Source organism: Amaranthus tricolor, chromosome 17, assembly GCF_026212465.1.
Source record: "Amaranthus tricolor cultivar Red isolate AtriRed21 chromosome 17, ASM2621246v1, whole genome shotgun sequence".
In the NCBI taxonomy this organism is placed as follows: Eukaryota; Viridiplantae; Streptophyta; class Magnoliopsida; order Caryophyllales; family Amaranthaceae; genus Amaranthus; species Amaranthus tricolor.
The window spans coordinates 15,863,103-15,885,296 of record NC_080063.1 but is presented as its reverse complement, the minus strand read 5'-3'; the positions used below and the strand labels follow the sequence as shown (position 1 = coordinate 15,885,296).

The 22,194-nt window shown below is 28.8% G+C and overlaps 1 protein-coding gene and 1 pseudogene across 1 annotated transcript; one reads left to right on the top strand and one right to left on the bottom strand.

Annotated features, from left to right (window-relative positions):
- Positions 1-5,818: 5,818 nt before the first annotated feature.
- LOC130804642 (two-component response regulator ORR24-like) lies at positions 5,819-10,926 on the top strand (annotated as a pseudogene).
- Positions 10,927-11,274: 348 nt separating this feature from the next.
- On the bottom strand, positions 11,275-16,475 carry LOC130804641 (brassinosteroid-related acyltransferase 1). The gene is made up of 3 exons (XM_057669158.1): positions 15,960-16,475; positions 12,539-13,018; positions 11,275-11,881 (listed from the first exon to the last, which is right to left on the bottom strand). Exons 1-3 carry the CDS (start codon positions 16,392-16,394, stop codon positions 11,375-11,377), a joined length of 1,422 nt encoding a protein of 473 aa, XP_057525141.1. The 5' UTR covers positions 16,395-16,475; the 3' UTR covers positions 11,275-11,374.
- Between the last annotated feature and the right edge of the window lie 5,719 nt (positions 16,476-22,194).

The following is a 22,194-nucleotide window of genomic DNA, read 5'->3' as shown; positions in this document are numbered from 1 at the left end:
TAAAAATCGATCTGTTAGCCCAATAGAGTTTGATTTTATGCATAATTCGGGTTAGATATTACTTGGTTCAGTCGTTATTAGGTTCCAACAGTAATCTCGGTTAATGGTTATATGATATGCCAAATATAAAAATCAATCGCAGTTCAAATTCAAATTTTTAATTTTTAGTCATCAATTGGTTTTGGTGAAGTAGGTTCGAATAATGTCGGCTCGATAAATAAAAAAATATTTTTGAGTCAGGTGACTTTTGGTACCTTCAAGTTCATATTTCAAGTCGGTAGAATAAAATAAAATTATTTTGCCATGATAAAGATTAGGGTAAGAATAGGATAGGGACTGAATTTGCAGAGATAACTAGCAGTAAACTAGGGAATGTACAAGAATGAAGGACCACAGAGTTCCAATGACTTAGCAACTATCCCTTAAAGTGAAGGGTATGATCCCTTTTTAACAAAGGGATGCCCTTTGAACTTAAGATAAGGTTATACATAGTGAACATTTTTCTTTATTACTGGCTTTTCTTCAACTCAAAAAGCTAATTCACTTAACAAAGAAAGATACTATGAAAGATGTAAAGTTGTCATGGTAGCCAACAAAGTTAAAGGAACCAAAAATGATGCTAACAATTAGCATCATAAATCTACAAGGCGTGTCCATCATATTATTAGAAAAGTACATGGTTGGTTTTCTATTATTATTAATCTCTTTGTTTTTTATGTCTGTACTATATTATTTAATAAATCTTTATATATTTGAGTCAGATAGTGTAAATAAGTGATGAAGAGAAAATTATTATTTTATTTAAAATAAGTTTGTTCAATAGTCAAAGTGGGCACTCTTTGCTTATCAACCATTAACTTTTGGATTTTTATATTTATCAATTTTGAAGTTCATGATTGGAATGTATTCTATTGTGACAAGTTGAAATATCATTCTTTTTCTAGTATAATATGGTTTTTTGAAGAAAAACGTTTGGAGATATCCAATGAAGTATTAATACCTAACTTTTAGACGAGCAATCTAAAGTCATTTATGTCTTGTTCAGGTCTTTATGATTATTTTTAAAAATGAAATTCCATATAGTAGCATCGAACTTTTATAAAACGCTAGTAATAGTACTTTTGTAAGATTTTTTCACATTGTAACATCTAGTTTATGCCTATTCAACTGCCATACTATTTTTCGTTAAATTCTTGTTAATTTTCGTTTAATTCACCATTTTGACATTTCTACCCTTATAAAGTGTTGGTTTTTGTCTTTATAATTTGCCTTAAACATTTGAGAGCATCGATAAATTAAATGGTGAATTAAACGTCACAATGGTGAAATTAAATGGTGAATTAAACATTTGAGATAATGAAAATAGTTTAGGGAAAATTATAAAGATAACAACCAACACTTAATAGGGTGGAAACGATCAAAATAGTGAATTAAACGGAAATTGACAAGAATTTAACGGAAAATGCTACAACAGTTAGATAAGGCATAAATTGGATGATACCATATGGAAAAATCTTAAAAAATGCTACCACTGGAGTTTCATAAAAGTTCGATGCTACCATGTAGAATTTCCCTTTTAAATTTGTTTGGTCATATTATTGTCTTACTTTTTTAGTCATGCATTGTTTTGTTGTGTTTTTCGTCTTGTCTTAGCTTGCTTTGCTTTTTTTTTTTCTCGATTTAAGGAACTCTTCAACCGCATCTTTCTTTATGAATATGTTTACCGATCTTTTATTCCTCTCAAGGCCCTGATCATAATTTATATGAACGAAATACACTGAATATAATAATGATTTAGATGAGAACCTAAAGTCAATCCTCATCAGCCATTACACGTATTTTCGAACGAATTTATGTTATTCCCTTAGCTAGATGCACCTTACTAAATAATAATTAAAAAACCAAAGATTGTTTCATATGGGCTCACTACTTTTTTTATTCCCGTTTGATAATTTCTCCATGTGACAAATATATACTTATATCCAATAATTTTGTATTACTTATTCGACAGAGAGAAAAAAAGAGTTGGGTGTAAAACCCAACTCAAAATTTTATTTAAAAAGTAATATTTATTCTCTGTTTGAAATAAAATTTGATTTCAAAATTCAATAATTTAATATTATATACTCTATAGAATATTAATATGGATAAGAAATACAAAAGATGTAAACTTTGAATCACTCGAGAATATATATGCTTTCTGAATCAGATTGAAATTCTACATTATCTTATTAAAAAGTTTATCATCCCCACAATTTTGCTATCTAATGCAATATCAACATCACATTTTCACTCTGTGGTTGTCGAATTCAGCTTCCATGCATGGTTGCAATCAATATGAATTGCTGATCATTTTGCCTTATTTGCTTTTAATATGAAAATTAATAAGCTAAATATAATAAGTTAAATTAATAGAGTGGGTAGAAATAAGAGAAAAAATATAGAGTAAAAGTGATGGTGTTATATTTAGAATTAGAAATGAACGATTTTAATTACACAAAATAAAAAATAAGACAAATTAAGTAGCTCGAAATTGATTTGAAATGTGATAAAGCTCATATGGCTATGTTTGGTTTGACCAAAAATATGATTGGAATAATTTTTTCATGCAAGGAATTTTTGGATTTAATGAATATTCTTAATATTGACTATTTTTCTGTTTTTTTTTTTTTTTTTTTTTAAATTTTAATTTTTTTGCGTGAAATATTATGTGGTGAATTGGAATATAATGAGATGAACATTGAGGAAGGAGGATGATTTGCATCTTAAAAACTATTTTTTCCACCCTTAAAAACCCTTTGCAGCATATAAAAACGAAATACTTAAACTTAGTGACTATGTGACTTATGAAATCAATCTGAGTAAATACTATAATTTATTTATTTAGCTCTTTTATAAATGATGAATATTGACGAGAAAATTTATTATTATCAATCTTTGAAACACATATATATCTCTAATAATATATTATTCTCTATCTTTTTAATAGCTACATTTCTTTAAAAAAATTCTCAAAATAAAAAAAATATATAACTATTAAAAATACAGGGTTGTCTAAAATGATATTCTAAGCAGGCAAGACAATGTAATATAGGATATCTTTAGAACCAAAAAATATTATGTTACATTTATTGAAACTAGTGAAGCACTTCTATTAACTAATTTGTGAAGTATTATATCAAGTTACTTCATTCCCTATCTTTTTCCCATTAATTTAAGTCAATATAAAATTGTCTTACGATAAATATATAAAATTGTCTTACGATAAGACAAATTATCAACAAAATGAACCAAATAAGATAAGTTTCAACTTATTTTCAAAAGTAAGCGTGAAATTCAAAAACATGTGATTTGGAGCTGTTCGCAGTTAGTAACTACGAATAGGTCAAAAAAACACAATAGCTGTTCGGAGTTACTAACTGCGAATAGCCCCAAACCACAGGTTTTTGAATTTCACGCTTACTTTTGGAAATAAGTTGAAACTTATCTTATTTGGTTCATTTTGTTGATAATTTGTCTTACATTTCAAATTTTCTCTTATTAAGGGGTACGGCCCATTTGTTGGTTGGGCCTTTCTTATGGGCTAATGATGAACTTTGTTGAAAATTTGAAACAAATAAACAATTTTAATAAAAAAAATAAAAATAAAAAATAAGTTTCGGGTAAATTTAAATTCAAAAATAAGTGTCTCCATATCCGAGCCTAAGATCAGGTATGTTCGCAATTACTAACAGCAAACAAAAAAATTGGTAAAAAAAAGTCAAAATTATTTGTTCGCAGTTAATAACTGCGAATAAAAGGGAGAAGTCATAATGTTGGAAGGGACAAAATTGGTCAAAAAAAAGTTTGTTCGCAGTAACTGTGAACAAAAAATTTTGACTTTTTTTGATCAATTTTTTTGTTCGCTGTTAGTAACTGTGAACATACTTGACCTTAGGCTCAGATATAAAAATACTTAATTTTGAAATTAAGTTTACCCGAAACTTATTTTTTTATTTATTTTTGTTAAAATTACTTATTTGTTTCAATCTTTCAAACTTTGTTCTTCTATGGACTTTTAATGAGCTTTGTTTTCTTATGATCAATAAGGCCCACTACGTTATCAAACTTGAAACAAATGCACTGTAGCTGTAGGCTTCTATTTGAGCTACTGCTTCGGACTTTTCTATTGTTGGCCATTTTATTTCTTTCACAAATTATAGTAAGACGGATTTATTATGAAACGCACCTTATATATAAGTTTAATAACCCAATAATATAAATTATTAGTATATGAATTGTAGATATTGCACTATGTAGTGATTTACTGATTTGTAAAGAGCAAATATCGTATGAAAACCGTAATGGTAAAACAAATTCATACAAAAAGTTCAAATAAAAAATGAGTTTTTTAACTAATTTAGTTGGACTATTTAGACCAAATAAAATTATCTCACAATGAATTCATCTTGAATGGGAATTTATATGTTGTGTATTGTGATGCATCATGTATGAAGTGTAAATAAATATTTTTAGGGTTAGCTAACTTTATTTGAGATCTAACCAATGTGATTTCTCCCTCAGTTTTATGGTCTCAAATTGTGCATAATGTTTTACTATATTTACGGTCCGTTTTGTTAATGGTATTAAATAGTGGTAATGAAAATGATATATAGTATAAAATTTCATTAAAAGTTTCATGTCATTTCCATGGTGATGAAACTTTAATCACAAAAAAAATTCTTTTATTTACAAATTTCCATTGTCATCTAATACCATCACTCCCAATGGTAATACATTGGAATGAATTTTATAAAGAAAATGAGATAATTGAAGTTGAACAAGCATGCAATCAAGGTAGCTAAGAGATTTTTCAACCAAAATTACACTAATTTTTCATTCCCATTACTACTGTTTAATATCACTAACCAAACATGCCGTTAAGGTTTGCTAACTTCAACGATAATAATTCAAATAATTGTAATCATAATTCAAATTTTAAGCTTTTTTTTTCACAAAAATGGGATATTTTATTATAAAATATCTTATTTTCTAATAAAAAATAATTGTGTGTTTATAGATTACAAAGTTTCCGCTCTATCTCCCAAATGAATACCCAGGATTGTAACAAACATTGACTATATCACTCAAATCTTCTAAATGAGTTATTTTCTCTACCTTCTTATCCCACATTTTCCGAAGGTAACTATCTACATGACCATATCACTTTGAGAGTCTTCCCTTCCATGTTCCTTGTCAAACTTTGAGAGTCTACCTTCCATTTTAGTATGTCTTATGGATTCTACGTATTTATTTTTTTATTTTATCTCAATTATTTTGTTTTGGCTCCAAGGTCTCAATATTAATGAGCTTCATATATAGTTAAAAAGTCCTATAACTTGGTTAAGGCCAAGTTAAATATAGTCAATGAAATATTCAAGCCTAATTTCAAGTTACGTATCGGTCTATTTCATCAACTAAAAGTTTAAAAACTGATTTAATTAGTTTTAATACAGTACAGAGCCAACAACTATATATATACTTACGAAAAAACATCCTAATCAAATAAACTCTCCAATATTCTCTCTAAGTAATTTATTTTTCATATTCGCATATCTGATTTAAACATTAGAGGGGCTTTTCTGAATGCCGCTCTCAAGTTAGTAACCTTTATTTATTTTGTAGGTTTGTTCGAAGGTCTTCAACATCTTTTGACCATCTTAAACCACATTACATTGCATTGAACGTCAAGAAATTAAATTGACTATCCTATACTAAGACACATAGACGCTTCTACTTGGACATACATTAAACATTATTCTTTTCCTACTAAATTCAAATTATAACTAAATTTCACCAAAAACACATTTAATTTGTATCATTCATTTATACTTACCTTATTCTTTTAACTTAATTTCTCTTTTCAATGATTTTACTTAAAAAGCAAACAGTGCATTTTGATTATAGGTGGTACTCCTAATTGCTTTTGTCCACAATATATCAATTTATTTCTCTTTCAACGTCTTCATTTTTTCCCCTCTCTTTTCTCTTCCTGCAAATAATTCCTCAGTTGAAGAAGTTGAGACCTTTAGACAGTCACTTTAACTAATTCTTACTGTTTCTCTCTCTCTCTCTCTTTGATGAGTAGGGTTGTTTTATTTCTGAAGCAGGGAAAAACAATTTTCCGAATCAAAAAGATTAAAACTTTGAGATTTTTCTGGGGAATATTTGGTAAAAAAAGACTGTGGAGCACAAAAAAGATGAACCCAATGATCAATTTCCTGTGGGTATGAGAGTTTTGGCTGTTGATGATAATCCCACTTGCCTTAGGCTTTTGGAGACTCTTCTAAGAAAATGCCAATATCATGGTACCATTCCTTCGTCTCTTTAAATTTGCCCAATTTTAATGTTGGTTTTCTTATTGCCATTTAAATTTGATTGGGTTTTCTTATGCTATTATTAAAGATTGATTTCCTATTTCCCCCTATTTTGTCGGTTTTTAGGGTTTTAATTTACTTAATTGATGCAAGTATCTTACTTTTTACTGTCTGTTTGCAGGGATTGATAAAGGGTTTCTGGATATCCTCTTGGTTACTGTTCTTTATTAGTCAATTTGGGTGCTTATAGAAGATGATTTTGGACAATTTTATGACTATTCAGAATGGATTTGATTTTTTGTTCATTGTTAAGATTTGTGCTTATGAGGGTTTAATTATTTTCATTTCAATAGTAATTCTAGGTTAACTAATTTCTTCATTGAGAAATAAAATGAAGTTGGGTTACCTTGAATAATTGTTTTTTTTTTAATTTTATTTTCCTATAATAATTCCACGTATTAATTAACGAGGTATTTGCCTTAATTAAACTTGAATAATTAGATGATCTGTTATTCTAGTAATTTACCAAAAAATAAATTTAAAATTAATGAAAATTATAGAAAGATTTTGAAGATTTACATAAAAAATTTACAAATAATAAAAAAAATAAGAAGAAAAATTTACATTTTTTTTACATTATTTCGACATTTTATTTAATTTATCTTTTTTTAAATAAAATTTTTATAGCAAGTCATTCGGTTAACAGGTTTACTCTAGGCAAATACTTCTACAGTTTGAATTGGTTAACCAATAGGTGAGATTATTATAGGAAAATTATATTAAGGTTGGATTATTCTAGGTAATTTTTCATATATTTTACACCCAATTGTATTCTTGACTTGTAACTTTGACCATTGAGATCTATTTGCAAACTTCAAGTATATTGTAATGCTGTAATGTCTTCAAGTTTTACCATTTTTAAATAGCCGAGCTAACCCAGAGCAACCTCCTTATCTCCTTTGATAAGGGTATTGTGTGCCGTCTTTCTTTCCTTCCCTGATCATAGTTTCTACGAGTGAGATATGCTGTATATAATAATGTTACTTATGTTTGAGCGTTTTAAACATTGTAGTTACGACAATGAATCAAGCCATTACTGCTTTGAAGATGTTGAGGGAAAACAAGAACAAGTTCGATATCGTTACTAGTGATGTACATATGCCGGATATGGATGGTTTTAAGCTGCTTGAGCTTGTGGGTCTTGAAATGGACCTTCCTGTTATAAGTGAAGTTGTTAAAAGCGTCTTTTTTTTTTTTTTTTTTCATTTATGATTTCATTCTTAGTTAAATTATATATTAAATTTTCTACTTATGCTAATTTGTATAATTGTGAATTAAATTCAATTCACTTATTGCTTATGATAATTTGACATTAATGAATAGCATGTCTTAGTCATAATGTAGTAAAGATCGATCTAATTTGTTCATTTCTGAGTTTTTTCTGTTTATGAAATTGATTAGGACATAATTTTAGGAAATCTTAGTAACTAATTTTATTAAACTTGATTCATTTTGTCAATCAGTTTGTGGGAACGGATTTATCTCATGTGGCTCGTAGGCGGATTGCTTTTGATCGATTTTTGTGTGTTCATTTTTAGCCAGCATTGTAATGAAATCCCCTTCATTACTTGCTTTCGATCACTATTTATGTTCATTTTTAAAAGTCTTCTCTCGTGGAGGATTGTGTAGGGGCGGAGCAAAAATGATCAATTCTTTGAAGTTTCTGTTTGATTTTAAAAAATAATGTTATTTTTCTAATAACTTTGTATCTATAAACACTTAACATATACTATGTAAATTAATATTGGGCCCCCTTGATTTTTTGGAACCTGTGCGATCAAACATGTTGAACATGCTCAGAATCTCCCTTGGGATTGTGTGCAGTTCCTTGGATGGTAATTCTCCGCTAACTTTACATGCTAAAAGATGAGACTGTACGTGATCTTTGCAGTGCTGTCTATTAATGGCGATACTAAGCTAGTAATGAAGGGGATTTCACATGGAGCTTGTCATTACTTGCTTAAGCCCGTGAGGCTTGAGGAGCTAAAGAATATCTGGCAACATGTTTTCAGGAGAAAGACGTTTGATTCTAGGGACCGAAAAGGCTCTAACAGGTTGGACCAGAATAATGGTGACGGAAATGGAAGTAGAAGTGTAAACTTGAATCAAGATGCGAAGCTTTGTAGAAAGAGGAAGGATCAAGAACAAAATACGAATGAGGATGACGACCATGATGAGAATGAACATGAAACTGAAGACGTTTCTCAAAAAAAAATCTCGTGTGGTTTGGTCTGTGGAGTTGCACCGCAAGTTTGTTGCTGCTGTTAACCAACTTGGTCTTGACAGTACGTTTTCTCACATTCGCCTATTTCGTAGAATTCATCATGATATCATGTGGGCTATTAGCTTTTACTTCAAATTCGATTCATATTGACTTCCTACAACATCATGCCCCTACACAAAGGTCATTAAGTGCTCCCACCTAGGCGGTGTTTAGGGGACAGATCAGATGTATCCAACTTTACCCGTATTAGTTATCGATAATAAAGAGGTTATTCTCGATTAACCCTTGATTTTAAAAATCATTTTCAACGTCACATAAATAAGACGTGCACGTGATTTAATGAGTCTTTTTGATATAATCCATTATAATTTGAAACCAAACAACCATATTGGCTCCCTCAAAATAAGCGACAAATATTAACTTCCTAATTCCTATAGATCATACAAATTACTCCTTTTAGAAAAGAAGATTGGGTAATGAAATATTATAAGAAATGAATTCTTTTGATAAATCTGAGATTGTTTCGAAATAAATGTACACTCGTTACGTCGTTGTTTTAGATTTTAGATTTTGTTATAGCTTGTCTTATCTACACGGACTATGTTTTCTCACATAAATACAGAAGCGGTACCTAAGAAAATCTTGGAGTTGATGAACGTTGAAAAGCTTACCCGAGACAATGTGGCTAGTCATCTCCAGGTAAACTCGATAAAACGCTCCATTTCATGTTATTCCTAAAGTGATCCCGTTTCACAAGCTTAAAAGTTGAGTTTCTCTATTTCAGAAATATCGGCTGTATTTGAAAAGGATTAGCTCGGTGGCAAATCAGCAAGCTAACATGGTTGCTGCACTAGGTGGACGGGATGCATCCTATCTCCATATGAACTCCGTAAATATCCATCGTTTCAATAGCAGTGCACGGTTTCAGAACATCCCTCTGAGATCTATTCCGCCTCCTGGAATCCTAGCCAGATTGGACACTCCGGCTGGAATGGGCCTTCATGGATTTCCTCCTTCCGGGCTTGTTCAGTTGGACCAGGCCCAAATCGCAACACCGTCCCTCACTGACTTCAAATTCTGGCCCAATCTGTTGTCACGAGATCATACTGGAACTGTACTGATGCCAATATCATTAGAATACAATCAACTCCACTAGAATAATACCGTCTTAAGTGGTTCAAGCGAGATTCTCAGCCTTCCTAAGAGTTCATTGACAATACAAGGGCATTCCGCTCAAGATAGACAGAGTCTACAAGATTTCGGGGCATCCTCGGACGCTCCCCCTAACTCGCGGGATCATAATAGATGTAATAGTGATTGGCCTGCTGCCGTCCAATCACAGTCGATTCGTGTGAATCCTGTCGAGAGTATTCCAACTCAAAATTCGAGCTTGATGTGTGAGAATACGATGCAGAACATGAGTTATTCGATTAAGCAAATTTGGGATTCCGAATGTTTGGATGGCTCAGTGAATTCTTCAACAGGAAACGCTCAATGTGCCTATGATCTAAGAAACCCAAATGGAGTTTCACGTAGAAATAACGGTTTTGATTCGATGGGTCTACCAAGATCGGATTCTGTATCCTTACAAAATGACAAAGTACTATGGAATAATTCGGGAGTAGATATGGCGATAAAAATGAAGCGAGGACAGAGTAATAGAACAAGGAGGGACGCCGATGGGGAGTTATACTGCAGGTAACGATGCGGGTTCTTTGGAAGATGTTGTGACGGCGATGTATAAGCATGTATAATCATTCGGTTTCGTGTGCAGGTATTTGCTTCCTTAAGTTAGGTTTTACAACCTTGAAAGATGAATGTGATGTCTGGAAAAACATTCTTTCAAAGTGTTGTCTTAGTTAAAGATCACCTACAAATATTTATAAGAGATTCATATTGAAGTATTTGCAAATAAAGACAACAAAGTACTAAGACTTCGATCATTATCGTTTTTTGTTTTCAGTTTTGTGTGTTGGGTATGCTACTAATTTGATGCATTTTGTGTGAGGGCTATGCTACTAATTTGATGTATCGTATCTGGGCTTGTGTAATGGGTTGAGAGCTTGTTGGTTGTCTTTATCCAACCCTCTATTTCAAGGGTTTTAAAAGGGTGGGTTGAGAACAAGTCGGGTTAAAAATAGGCCTTAAAAATAATAAACAAGTGTCTTGTAATACTCATTATCAAGGGCCTAGGGCCTTGTTTCAAATCCTGTCTTGCTAGTTATTATCTCGATCTCCATTAGGAGCAAACTCATTGAGACGAAAGGAGTATAAGGAGAGAAACAATCTTTTTAGAAGCATTTAAACTTTATCTTTTAAATTCACAACTTTATTTAAACTTGATTGATCTTCACTTTAAGTTACTTGTTATTTTTACCAGACACCTTATTATCTAATTTATTGAAATTTTATGACACTATCCCTACAATTATAAAATTGATACTAAGTTGGACTCAAATTGTATATTGCATATTTCAACTCTGTTCTAAATAAAAATCAAACTCTATCCATCAAAGATAGTCGGACAATTTTGTTTCTAGAAGCTATTAAATTTATTACATTATTTTTTCCCAAAAAACGACTTTTACAAAGAAATATAGCAAATTCATTAAAAATAAAAGTATTGTTGTCTTACTAATAACCCAAACAATTTCATTCACCCAATTTATATATTACAAAAAAGAGAAAAAAAAAGCCCTCTAAATTTTGTTCTTGACATAAAAAGAACAAATAATCAAGAAAAATTAAGAAAAAAATGAGAAAAAGCATTGAGAAATTGTGGGTTTAATCCAATCCTCACATCAATAGCCTTGTGTTCTTTAGGACTTTGCATAAAATATGCAACTTGTGGTAAAGGAGGAGTTAAAGGGCAAACAAAAACAGACCCATTTGCATAAGGATGTTGCATGAAATTAACCTTATGAAATGGCATTCTTGTCCAATCAGAGACTATGGTAAGCTCTCTTAAGGGTGGAAGAGCATCCCCTGACCCTTCGAGTGCCTCGATATACGTGCTAACGTACTCGTTATCCACACAATTCTTGGCCATTTTGATCATACTTACTACACTTTCGTAGCTCGAAAGCTCGAGTTCACCGGCTGTTAGAGCCACTGAGGCTAACACATATGCATTGCCACTAAAGCCTTGAGAGAGTTGGGGTGTTAGTCTACTTCTTGTGTCCACTGCAAATTGTAGGCATACCATTCTTTCTCTTCTTAGCCCTAGTGCTTTTGTTCTTGCCTGTATTGTACAAGTATATCATACATAATAATTTACTTATACTTCAAGCAAAATTAAAGATTGTACAAGTATATCATACATAACAACTTAAATTAAATGTACGTGAATCTGTTGTTTTAGACAACAACTTTTGTCCGAGGCTAGGAGAAGCTTATTTATAAAAAAAAAGCTTAGTTTATTGGACAATTTTAGCTCATTTTATACAAACAGAGGGTAGAATGGTCAAACAATCCAATGTTAACGTTTGGTAAATTAGCTGGTTGAAACAATTTATTATTATGAATAAATTTTTTTGAACTAGTTACTCAAAGTAGCGGGTTCAAAATGCTTTGGTCAAACTACTCAAAAAAATTAGACGATCAAATCAATCATTTTAATCAACTACCAGCTACCAGCTATTAGCCGTTTGCCAAATACCCATTTTCACTTATGTTAGAGTATATAGCATATTTTGAGGCCTCAACCATCAATTTATGATTTTGGTTGAGTTAGAATATATAGCATACCTGAAGCTTCAGCCAAAAGTTTAAACTGATAGTTGAGGCCCTAAGATATACTATATACTCTGACAACTTTTTTGGAGCATACTTTTTCTCTTTAAAAAGCAAAAAGTTTCTTGAGCTATATCCAAGTCTACACATAATAAAAAAGTTGTACCTTCCACAGATGTGCAGTGACAATCTCAAAGGAAGAACACATTGATGGAGATAAGTGATTAAGCCCATAAACTCTTCTCTTCAAGTCATCAATCATGGCCCCACTAAAATGAAAAGTGCTAAGAACACAATCTTCTTGAGTTGAAGGAACAAGCAGCTGAGGATTCTTAATCATGTTATTATTAGGAGCTGTTTGGATAATCAACTGATATAAATGTTGTATTGCTGCAACTTTTTTTATTGCATCAGCATTTGGATGATTATTAGTATTGTTAATCTTGAATTTGGGTGTTTGATTATGGTTATTAAGCATCAAGAATCTTTCTCTTTCATGCAAAGGTTTATGCCATTCAAGTTCCTTTTTGATTCCATGGGTTTTGGAAGCCCAAGCTGATATAAAATTGAAGTTTGCTTGACCATCAAAAAGTGCATGGCTTGTTCCTATCCCAATTGAGTAGCCTCCACATCCAAATTTAGTGACCTGTATAACGGCGAATTCAAAATATTAATATGTATAATAGATTAAAATCATTTTTTATTTGTGTGAAATTAATAATAGATTAAATTTAATTTGGATAACAAACTTTTGTGTTATACCATGTTACATAATGCAATAATAAAAAAAATTTAATTAAATAACTAGAATTAAAATTTTCGATCACATTAATAAATTAACACACTTTACCTTTCATTGCAATTTTTGATTTAGAGAAATAATATAACCACTATAAGTAAATGCCAACTACTTAAAAGTTGATAATTTTGTTATAATCCCTTAGTTAACTTTGGCTATTATTGCCAAATTAAGATCAAATACATATGTTATTATTGAAAATCAAATTCAAATTAATATATTTTTTTACATTGCACTATTTTTATTATTTGCCAGTTTTCTATTATTTGCACCATTTTTTTTTGTAAAAAAATTTACTTTATATTATTTATGTGACTTACCATATAGAGTAATTTTTAAACAAGGACAATATTAATATTTTCTCCACTATTACACATAACTGATTAAACTTTTTACAAACTTTTATTTATCTATTTTAATGTTGCACTATTAGCTCTTAATCTCATTATAAGTAAGGACAATGCCACATATCCACTACCTTAATCATCATCATCATCCTATCCAATATATCCCGTGCATAAAGGACTAAGGCCAGGATCTGGGAAGGGAAAGACGGCGGCAACTCATACCCATAAAGAAAAGCGCGGTCAAAAGAGTCTCCCAACTCAAAAAAAAAAAGACGTGATTACACGTGCAAAATAACTTAATAACCTATAAAATAACTTAATAACCTATAAAAAGAAGAGGTACTACATAGCAAATCCACTACCTTAATCTATGTGCAAATGTATTAGGGTGCACTTAAAAGAAAAAGAAAGTTAGTATTTCTATTAGATAAGAAATATACTAGTAGAAATATAGAACATTACAAGATGGCATGATGTGACAATACAATACTAAATTTTGGCTATACTCAAATCATGTCTTTCATTAATGGAAAACATTACTAAATGGCATGAAGCAAGGAGAAAGAGACTATACTTCATAAGAATCAACACATGATAGAGTATTTGTTCCCCAATTATTGGCTTGGCCCATCTTATATTAATTATTAAGGCTATGTTTTTCAGTCCATAATTAATTTTGCTATATAAAATTCTTCTATTGGAGTGTTTGAAGTACAAAAGTTAATTAATGATAAAAAATATTTTTGATGATATAAAACTCTAGTTTATTTTGTTTAGCCATGCAAGAAAAGAAAAACAAAATATGGTTTCATTTAACTCTTAAGGTCAAGCTAAATACGACAATAATTTAATATTTTATGTCACACTCAATTTGCTTTATTTTTCATTTTAGATTATCCTAATAGATTTTCTATATTTTCCATTTTTATATATAATCCTATCACTTTTACTCTTAATACTGTTTTTCTTATTTTTAAATATTCACAACTTTAACCTACTAAATACTCAATATTTTTGTTTTCATGCCAAAAACAAATAGTGCTAAGTCGTATGTGAACTTTTATTATATTAACCACCAAAGTTATTATTCTATAACATGGTTTCAAAGTAGAATAAATTAAGACTATATATAGTTCACAATATGTTTTTTTTAACAAAAAAATTATCCTATAACCTCTTTTTAGTTTTTCATTGATTTACATATTAAAGTCATTTGACCTTCATCAACTTTACCATGCAAGTCAACAAAGAAAATTGTCAAAATTTAGAAGTATTTCTCATCTAATAGTACTATTAATTATTATGAAATTTTTCTTACAAATAATTGTATTAATTATGAAAAAATTTCGAAATTTATTATGAGCTTATTTGGAGAATGGAAATAAAACCCTCTCTTATTAATTATACTTTTAATTCATAAAATCAAATTAAAAATTTAATAGGGGTGTAGTATCTTTTTCCTTTTCTTATTATATTTTTCTTTATGAAGCTTAACTCTGATAGATCATGTGCTACAATTTAATCTTAACTCAAAATTAATGCTATATAATCCATAACTAAAATTAAAACATTACAATAAAAATAAGTGATCTCAATTTTCCAATTTACTCTATAATTAGTATAAATCATCAATTTAAGAATTAAAAATTGATTTGGTAATTGAAAGTTTTTGTTTCCATAATACACTTTATGATAAGTGTATCTCGAGATTAATTCTCCTTATTTCTTGCATGTAAGAGAACGTCACTGCTCTAGAATTGAAAAAAAATATATGAACCATCAAATTGGTCATAAGAGTAATTCAACTAAACAAAGATCATATTAATAATTAAAATGATAAATTAACTTTAACAAGCTAAAAGTAACTAATAATTAAATATGAAAAATCATTCCTTACACTAATCCTTAATAGAAGTTTGATATTCACTACGCCTACGAAAACAATTAATTCTCTATTCCTTTGTCCATGGATTATCTAGTCTATCCTTAATATAAAAAATCAATACTCTCTTTGTTCTTTAATACTCTTTTCATTTTGTTCTGTAATACTCTTTTCATTTGGAAGATTCTACTTTAAGAAGAGAAAAATTTATCTAACGTTTTTGAGAAATATATAGAAGATAAAATATATTCATGTGAAAACTCGTTAGATTCGTTTTGATGTATAATTCTTTTTCATATACTCTTATTTTTTATAATTTTTTATGATTCATCATTATCATCGTACCAGTGTATTCCGCTCATAGGAAACTATGATCAGGGTACGAGGAAGGAAAGAAGACAGCAACCCATGCCCATAAAGGAGGATGCAAGTAAAGAATTCCTCGACTCGAAAAAGAACCCCAAAAGGCTGCGTATTTAGAAATATTGAGACTTGAAAATAGCTTTGAAACTGCAAAAAAACAAACAAAAAGAACAGAGGAAGTACAAATTAAGCTTACCTGAGCAACAAGAAGAGGCATCTCAGAAATATCATAATTCCCATTGCAATTAGGTTTATAAACCAAATTCTCAAAAACCTTATTATATTGAGAAAGATTACCAAGCTCTGAAAACCTAGTTTGTGTAAAAGCTTCAACCATAACAACACCACCATTGTTACACCATAAATCAAGCTTATCACCATTATTAGGGTTTTTCCATAATCTTCCTGCTGCTGGATACCATATCGATAGCGTCTCCTCTAAGGAACCTTCCAACTTACTAAATATAGAATCATTACTAAAATTATTATAATGAGAAGGATTATAGAAAAATACCAAATACATAAGTGTAGGACATTGCCTATCTAAATTAGAAAGTTTCATAATTTTGGTAGATTTTTGCATGATTTTTGGATATACATTTACCTTTTTTGTTATAAAAACACTAGCCATTAATTTTAATTATTTTTTTTGAGTGAAAGGGTATTTTAGGGTTGTAATTATGGAAAATGATTTGGTTTATATGAGATAGATGATGAATGAGGGTTTTGAGCATTATATATATACATAAGGGGAGTGGATGAGATCAATAGGAAATTGATTCCTATAAGAGCCGACCAATATATATTTATATCATTATCATCATACTCAGTGTTCCCCATCATGGAAACTACGTGATTTAAAGAGGGAAAGAAAACGACAATTCATACCCATAAAAAAGGATGCGACCAAAAAATCCGTCAACTCGAGAAAGATCTTCAAAATTAAAAATTTCTGTAACAAAAAAAGACTGAGCTAATCAAATATATATATTTATAAGTCTATAAACTTTATTTTACTTTTCTTTTTAGTGCATCCTATTAAATTTATCTCTTTTTAATTGATGATGACTTACATTTTCTTTTTAATTTTTTTCCATATATTTAACTTAATATTTTATGTCATTCACAAATCGACCCACTACCCTACAATAATTATTTTTGTTTTATTTTTCTTGATTTCTCATGAAATACGTATAGGACAAATTTGGTATGAAAAAGGAGTATATAACTATATTAAATTCAGTAAAATGATTAGTACTTTTTTGTTTTTAAGTTCAGTATGAAAAATCGCATTGCATTTATTTGCATGGTACTGTGTTGATGAAATGATTTTTTTTTTTTAAGTTTAGGCTTACCATGAAGACATCTTAGTGAAATTAAAATAAATTTTAGGCTACTTTAAGTAATTAAGTTCATTTATAGTCATTTGTTACTAAAATAGCCTAAATAGGTATTTTATGATTTCACAAATGCACATAAAGTGAGCTAAAAATACACTTACATATACTTGATAATATTTTAGAAGTGACATAAATTAATTTTCTAATTACATTCAAAACCAAGTTACTTTTTCAATTACATATGATGTAGTTGTTATTTTATTCAAAATATATTGAAAAATAAAGATGTACATGAAAAATTGTCCATTTATACCACGTACTAAGCGGTTTAATATTCTAGTTTGAGAATAAGTACCATATTTTTTAGGAAAGATTATAAATTTGATTTTCTTGTAATCAATAAAAAGTAGGCCCATCATTTTCTCCTCTTTGATATATTAAGTGTATTTATAATGAATAATAATTCATAATATTCTAATTAAATGTCTCATTTCATTTTGTACACGTGTTGATATACTATTTAATTCTATCCTAAATTTCTTTAATTATGTTTAGTTAAAAATTATAAAAAGTTGATATTGATAAAATTTACATTGAGAAGAATCAAATAAGATTTCGCTTGAGAATGTTTTATCTTATAATAAATAGTGTTAGAAAAATAAATTAGATATTTAATTAGAATAGGAGAAAGTATAAAAAATGATTGTGCCAATCTAATTTATATTCACAATTCACAAACCAACTGAGAAAATAGAAATAATGCTAGAAAATTGCACTTTAAATACAAAGTTTATTAGACTCGAATTAATTCAGCTCAAATCGTCTTAGAATTTATACAAAAATATACATCATCATGATATTTTAACTCAGAAACTTCTAATATTACTCTCACCATTCCAATGATTTTGTTTTTTTCTTAAATGATATGGAGATTAAAAAGTTGAGTTTGATGAGCTATGTATTTAAAAATTAAAATATATATAGAGAGCAAAGATGTATTAAAAAGGTGAGGACCATACCGATTGAAAAATAAAAATGACAATACAGAGGTCCAAAGATTTTGGAGGCTCTAATTATTTTAGCGATGTCTTTTATAATGAGGCTCTTTAAAAATAATTCAAGACAAAATATAAAGTAATATTATATTCTGAAATTACTTCAAATATAAAAAATTTTTATAAACAAATCACTTATAAAATGTTGCTCAAAACCAAACCTAAATAGCAACATATAGAATTTAAGACCCCTTAATTCTAGAAACCCTAAACAATCAACTACCTAAAATAGCCTTAAAACCAGCCTTAATAACACAAATTTATTCGAACAAATTAAAATAGAAAATGTAAACAGAAAACAAAAACAGTTGTAAGGCAGAAAAGAAACAAAAATGAAAGAGACAATGGTATTGTAAAGAGTGTTGATTCTCCATTTACTGCTTAGTTATTGAAATGTCCAAAATATTCTGCCATTTTACTGATGTTCTCCCAGGATTCCTGCTTTCATATTCTCCTTTTTGTTGAGTGCAAAATCATTGTTAACACAGTTGCCCGCTATTTTTGTTCTCCTTTGTTACAATTTGGCTCATGATAATGTTTGACAAATGGATATTAACTGAAATCGTTAGGTTAAAATTATTGAATAAATTAACTAATCGAAAGTATTGAATGATAAATTAGTTATTTAAGTCAATTTTTATAAAGATATTTGGTAAAAATTATTTATTAATTAGTTATTGAACTTTATTAGATTAGAATAATGTCCACTAAAAGTCAAAACCAATATATATATACATATATATATATATATATATATATATATATATATATATATATATATATATATTCAATTCAATATAATCTTCATATTTACATTTTCACTATTCCATTAGTTTAGTTTTAATTTGATTAGTAAATTACTTTCACTTATAGCATTTTCACTTTTCTTTCATTTTAATTCAATTTGGATTATTTTCACTTCACTTCAATTTTATTTATTAAGTTTGTAAAACTTTTTTTTGTTGTCGCAAACATACTTATTATTGTCTAAACGTAAAACTTTACTTTATCTTTTTCAAGACGAAATTTTAAAAATTATACTACCTCCTATTCAGCCTAAATGTCCCATTTGATTTTTGACACTATTCACTTATCACTCTTAATTTGTATTTTACTCTTAATCTATAAGTTAAAACATAGTCATGTGGGATCTTGTTTGATTCGTCTCAATACAAGGATTATTAATATCAACTTTTTATAATTTTTAATTAAGAATAATTTAAGATATTAAGGGTTAAAATGTTGTCTCGGAATTGTGAAAAGTCAAATGGGACATTTAAGCTGAATAGGAGGGAGTAGTATATTAGAAGAAGTATATACGTGTAAACCGTATGTAAATATTTAGAACATTAAAAAAATTGATACAACAATAATAATATCAAAATCTGACCCCAACTATATAGACTTAGTTTTAAGTATTTTATTTTTAATATTAGTATAATCAATTAGATTGACACAAAAAGCATATGAAGATTAATTTTAAGAAAAATAATAAAGCTAACATAATCTTTTTATATTCTAGTGAAGGTAAGTCATGAGTCATGACACAAGAGATAGTTAATAATTAATTAAAAGGGATTCTTCTGCCTGGTATGATTTTTGTACGCACATTGTACCAAAAGATAGTAACACAATAGGAGTATTATATAAATATAGTTATAATAATTTAAAAGAGAAAATAAAAAAAGAAAAATAAGGAATAGATTTAATTAAGGGCATGTTTGTTAAGAGGGAAAAAAAAGAGAGGTGGGAAATTGGAGTAAGAAAGTAAAGAAGAATAAGAGGTTGGCAAATAAAGAGAAGGTGAAGTTTGTTGTATGAAGAAAAGGCATGCGTGCATTTCAAGCCCAAACTTGTCTTTCTTTGGTTTCCACTTTCCCAGCAGTTTGCCGTCTTTTTTGTCTTCCAAACTTTACACCTTTTTACCTTTTCTTTCTTGCTTCATATCGTTGTTGGTGGAGTTGTTTAGTCGCCTTATTAGATTGATTTAGGTTCAGATGTTTCGAATCGATTTAAAATTAAATTTTGTATTCATAATGATTTTTACGTAATTGTTATTTTATTTTTGATGTGGATTGAATCGAATTCGGTTCTAACTTCTAAGGTTAGGTAAATGTCGTATAATTGAATTTGTTTTAAACACCTTTAATTGTTGGTTAAGTTTGAAATATTTCATACATATTACATGGAGACTTAAGTATCGAACGTGATATTTATTGGAAATAAAGAAGTCAAAATATATTCATATATAATCTTATTAAAGTTGTCTTTATATATAGAATTCTAATATGTATTTTTGAAAATTTTGGTAAAAAATACTCCCTCATATTCAGTTTAAGTGTCTCATTTTCTTATTTAGTCAAGTTACTCTAAATGTCTCAATTTTATTTTGGGTATGTTAATTTTACCATTTTACCTTATTAAAATTTAAAAACACTATATTTTTTTCTTTTATATGTGTTCCCATTTAACTATTTAAAAAATATAAAAAGTCAAATAAAACGCATTAGATAAATAGGACGGAGTAAAAATGTAACCAACATAGAAAAACAAAAAGAAAACGATACAAACAGACCCTTAAAAAATTGAATTCTTTATCTATGATCAATTGCATGATAGATAAGTTTTCATCTGTTTTATAGTTCTTGGAATCAATTGTGAAATGAAAAGATTAGCTTATCTCCTTTTTGGTAGCGTTTGTAAATGTGCAAGGAAATTATAGTAAAAACATAAATTTTTTTGTCTTTTTATTCATATTTTTTTCATTCACTTAATTCATATATGTTTTGCAAAAAAAACTAATATAACTACCATTTTAAGATATTTTTATGTTTATATAATTAATTTTTACCGAACATAATACTTTAAACAGGTTGATTGTCAACAACTACGTAACGAGATTACAACTACTTTCGCAACTATACTTTTTTATACAACTAATTTTCAAACATACGTTTATTTTGGAAATGAAAAACGTAGATAGAGGGAATTAGAAGGTCTCTAATAATTATTTTTTTATTAATAGTAAATTATAATATAATATGTAATTAAACCCAAGCTTTGCAGTTCAGCGAAGAGCCAACGCTTGGCCGTTAAGATTGACAATTGGTAAAGCAGGGGAACAAAACACAAAGGTACTACAAAAAATAAAATACTTAAATAAATCAATTAACAAAAGAATAATAAAAAGAAAATATGAAAAATGAAAAACATTTTGAAGTTGCCCATCACCCAATAAATGAGAAGACATGGATTAGGCTATCCACGAAATGGGACACTTGTGCTCTACAAGTCATATTATTCTTAATTTATCAATTAATTAAATTTATTATTCCAAATCTCAAACTATAATTATTGATTACACTTAATCATTACTTATTGGATGCATATTGGTTGGTTGAAATGCACCGCTTTTATTTTAAAATGTTTTGGCTTTTTTTTTTTTTTTTGTATTGAACCAACTTAGTTTAGTAACTTTGTCAAAATATATTAGACAAGAATTTATTTATATCCTAGACTAGATAGTATTATAATACTTTTATTACTTATAGTTTGCTTCTGATAAATAGAAGTGATACTCCATTTGCCCCCTAGTATTTGTTATAAGGAAAAAACATAGAATAATAAGGAAAAATGGTAAAAGTAGATAAAATGTGTAATTTATTGGGAACTAAAAAAAATATCTCAATGGAATGAAAAGAAAAATTAACTATCTTGATGAGAATTAAATAGAGTGCTAGTGAAATCAAAAATAGAAATGTAATAAGAGTATATCATATTGGATGGACTAAAATGAAAAATGTAGTAAAATCTTAGGGAAAGTGGGAGTATGTACTTACTACTTACACCAGTATAATACAAGGAGTATTATAACTATCTAGTATTAGTTACTTTTGTGAGATACCGTCTCTCAATAAAATAACATTATAACAAGAAGCACATATTCTCATAATTTGTATTTATTAGATTATTTAACCCATACATAAGACACGCGTAGTCCCGATTCATACAATAACTTATGATCTATAAATGTTTT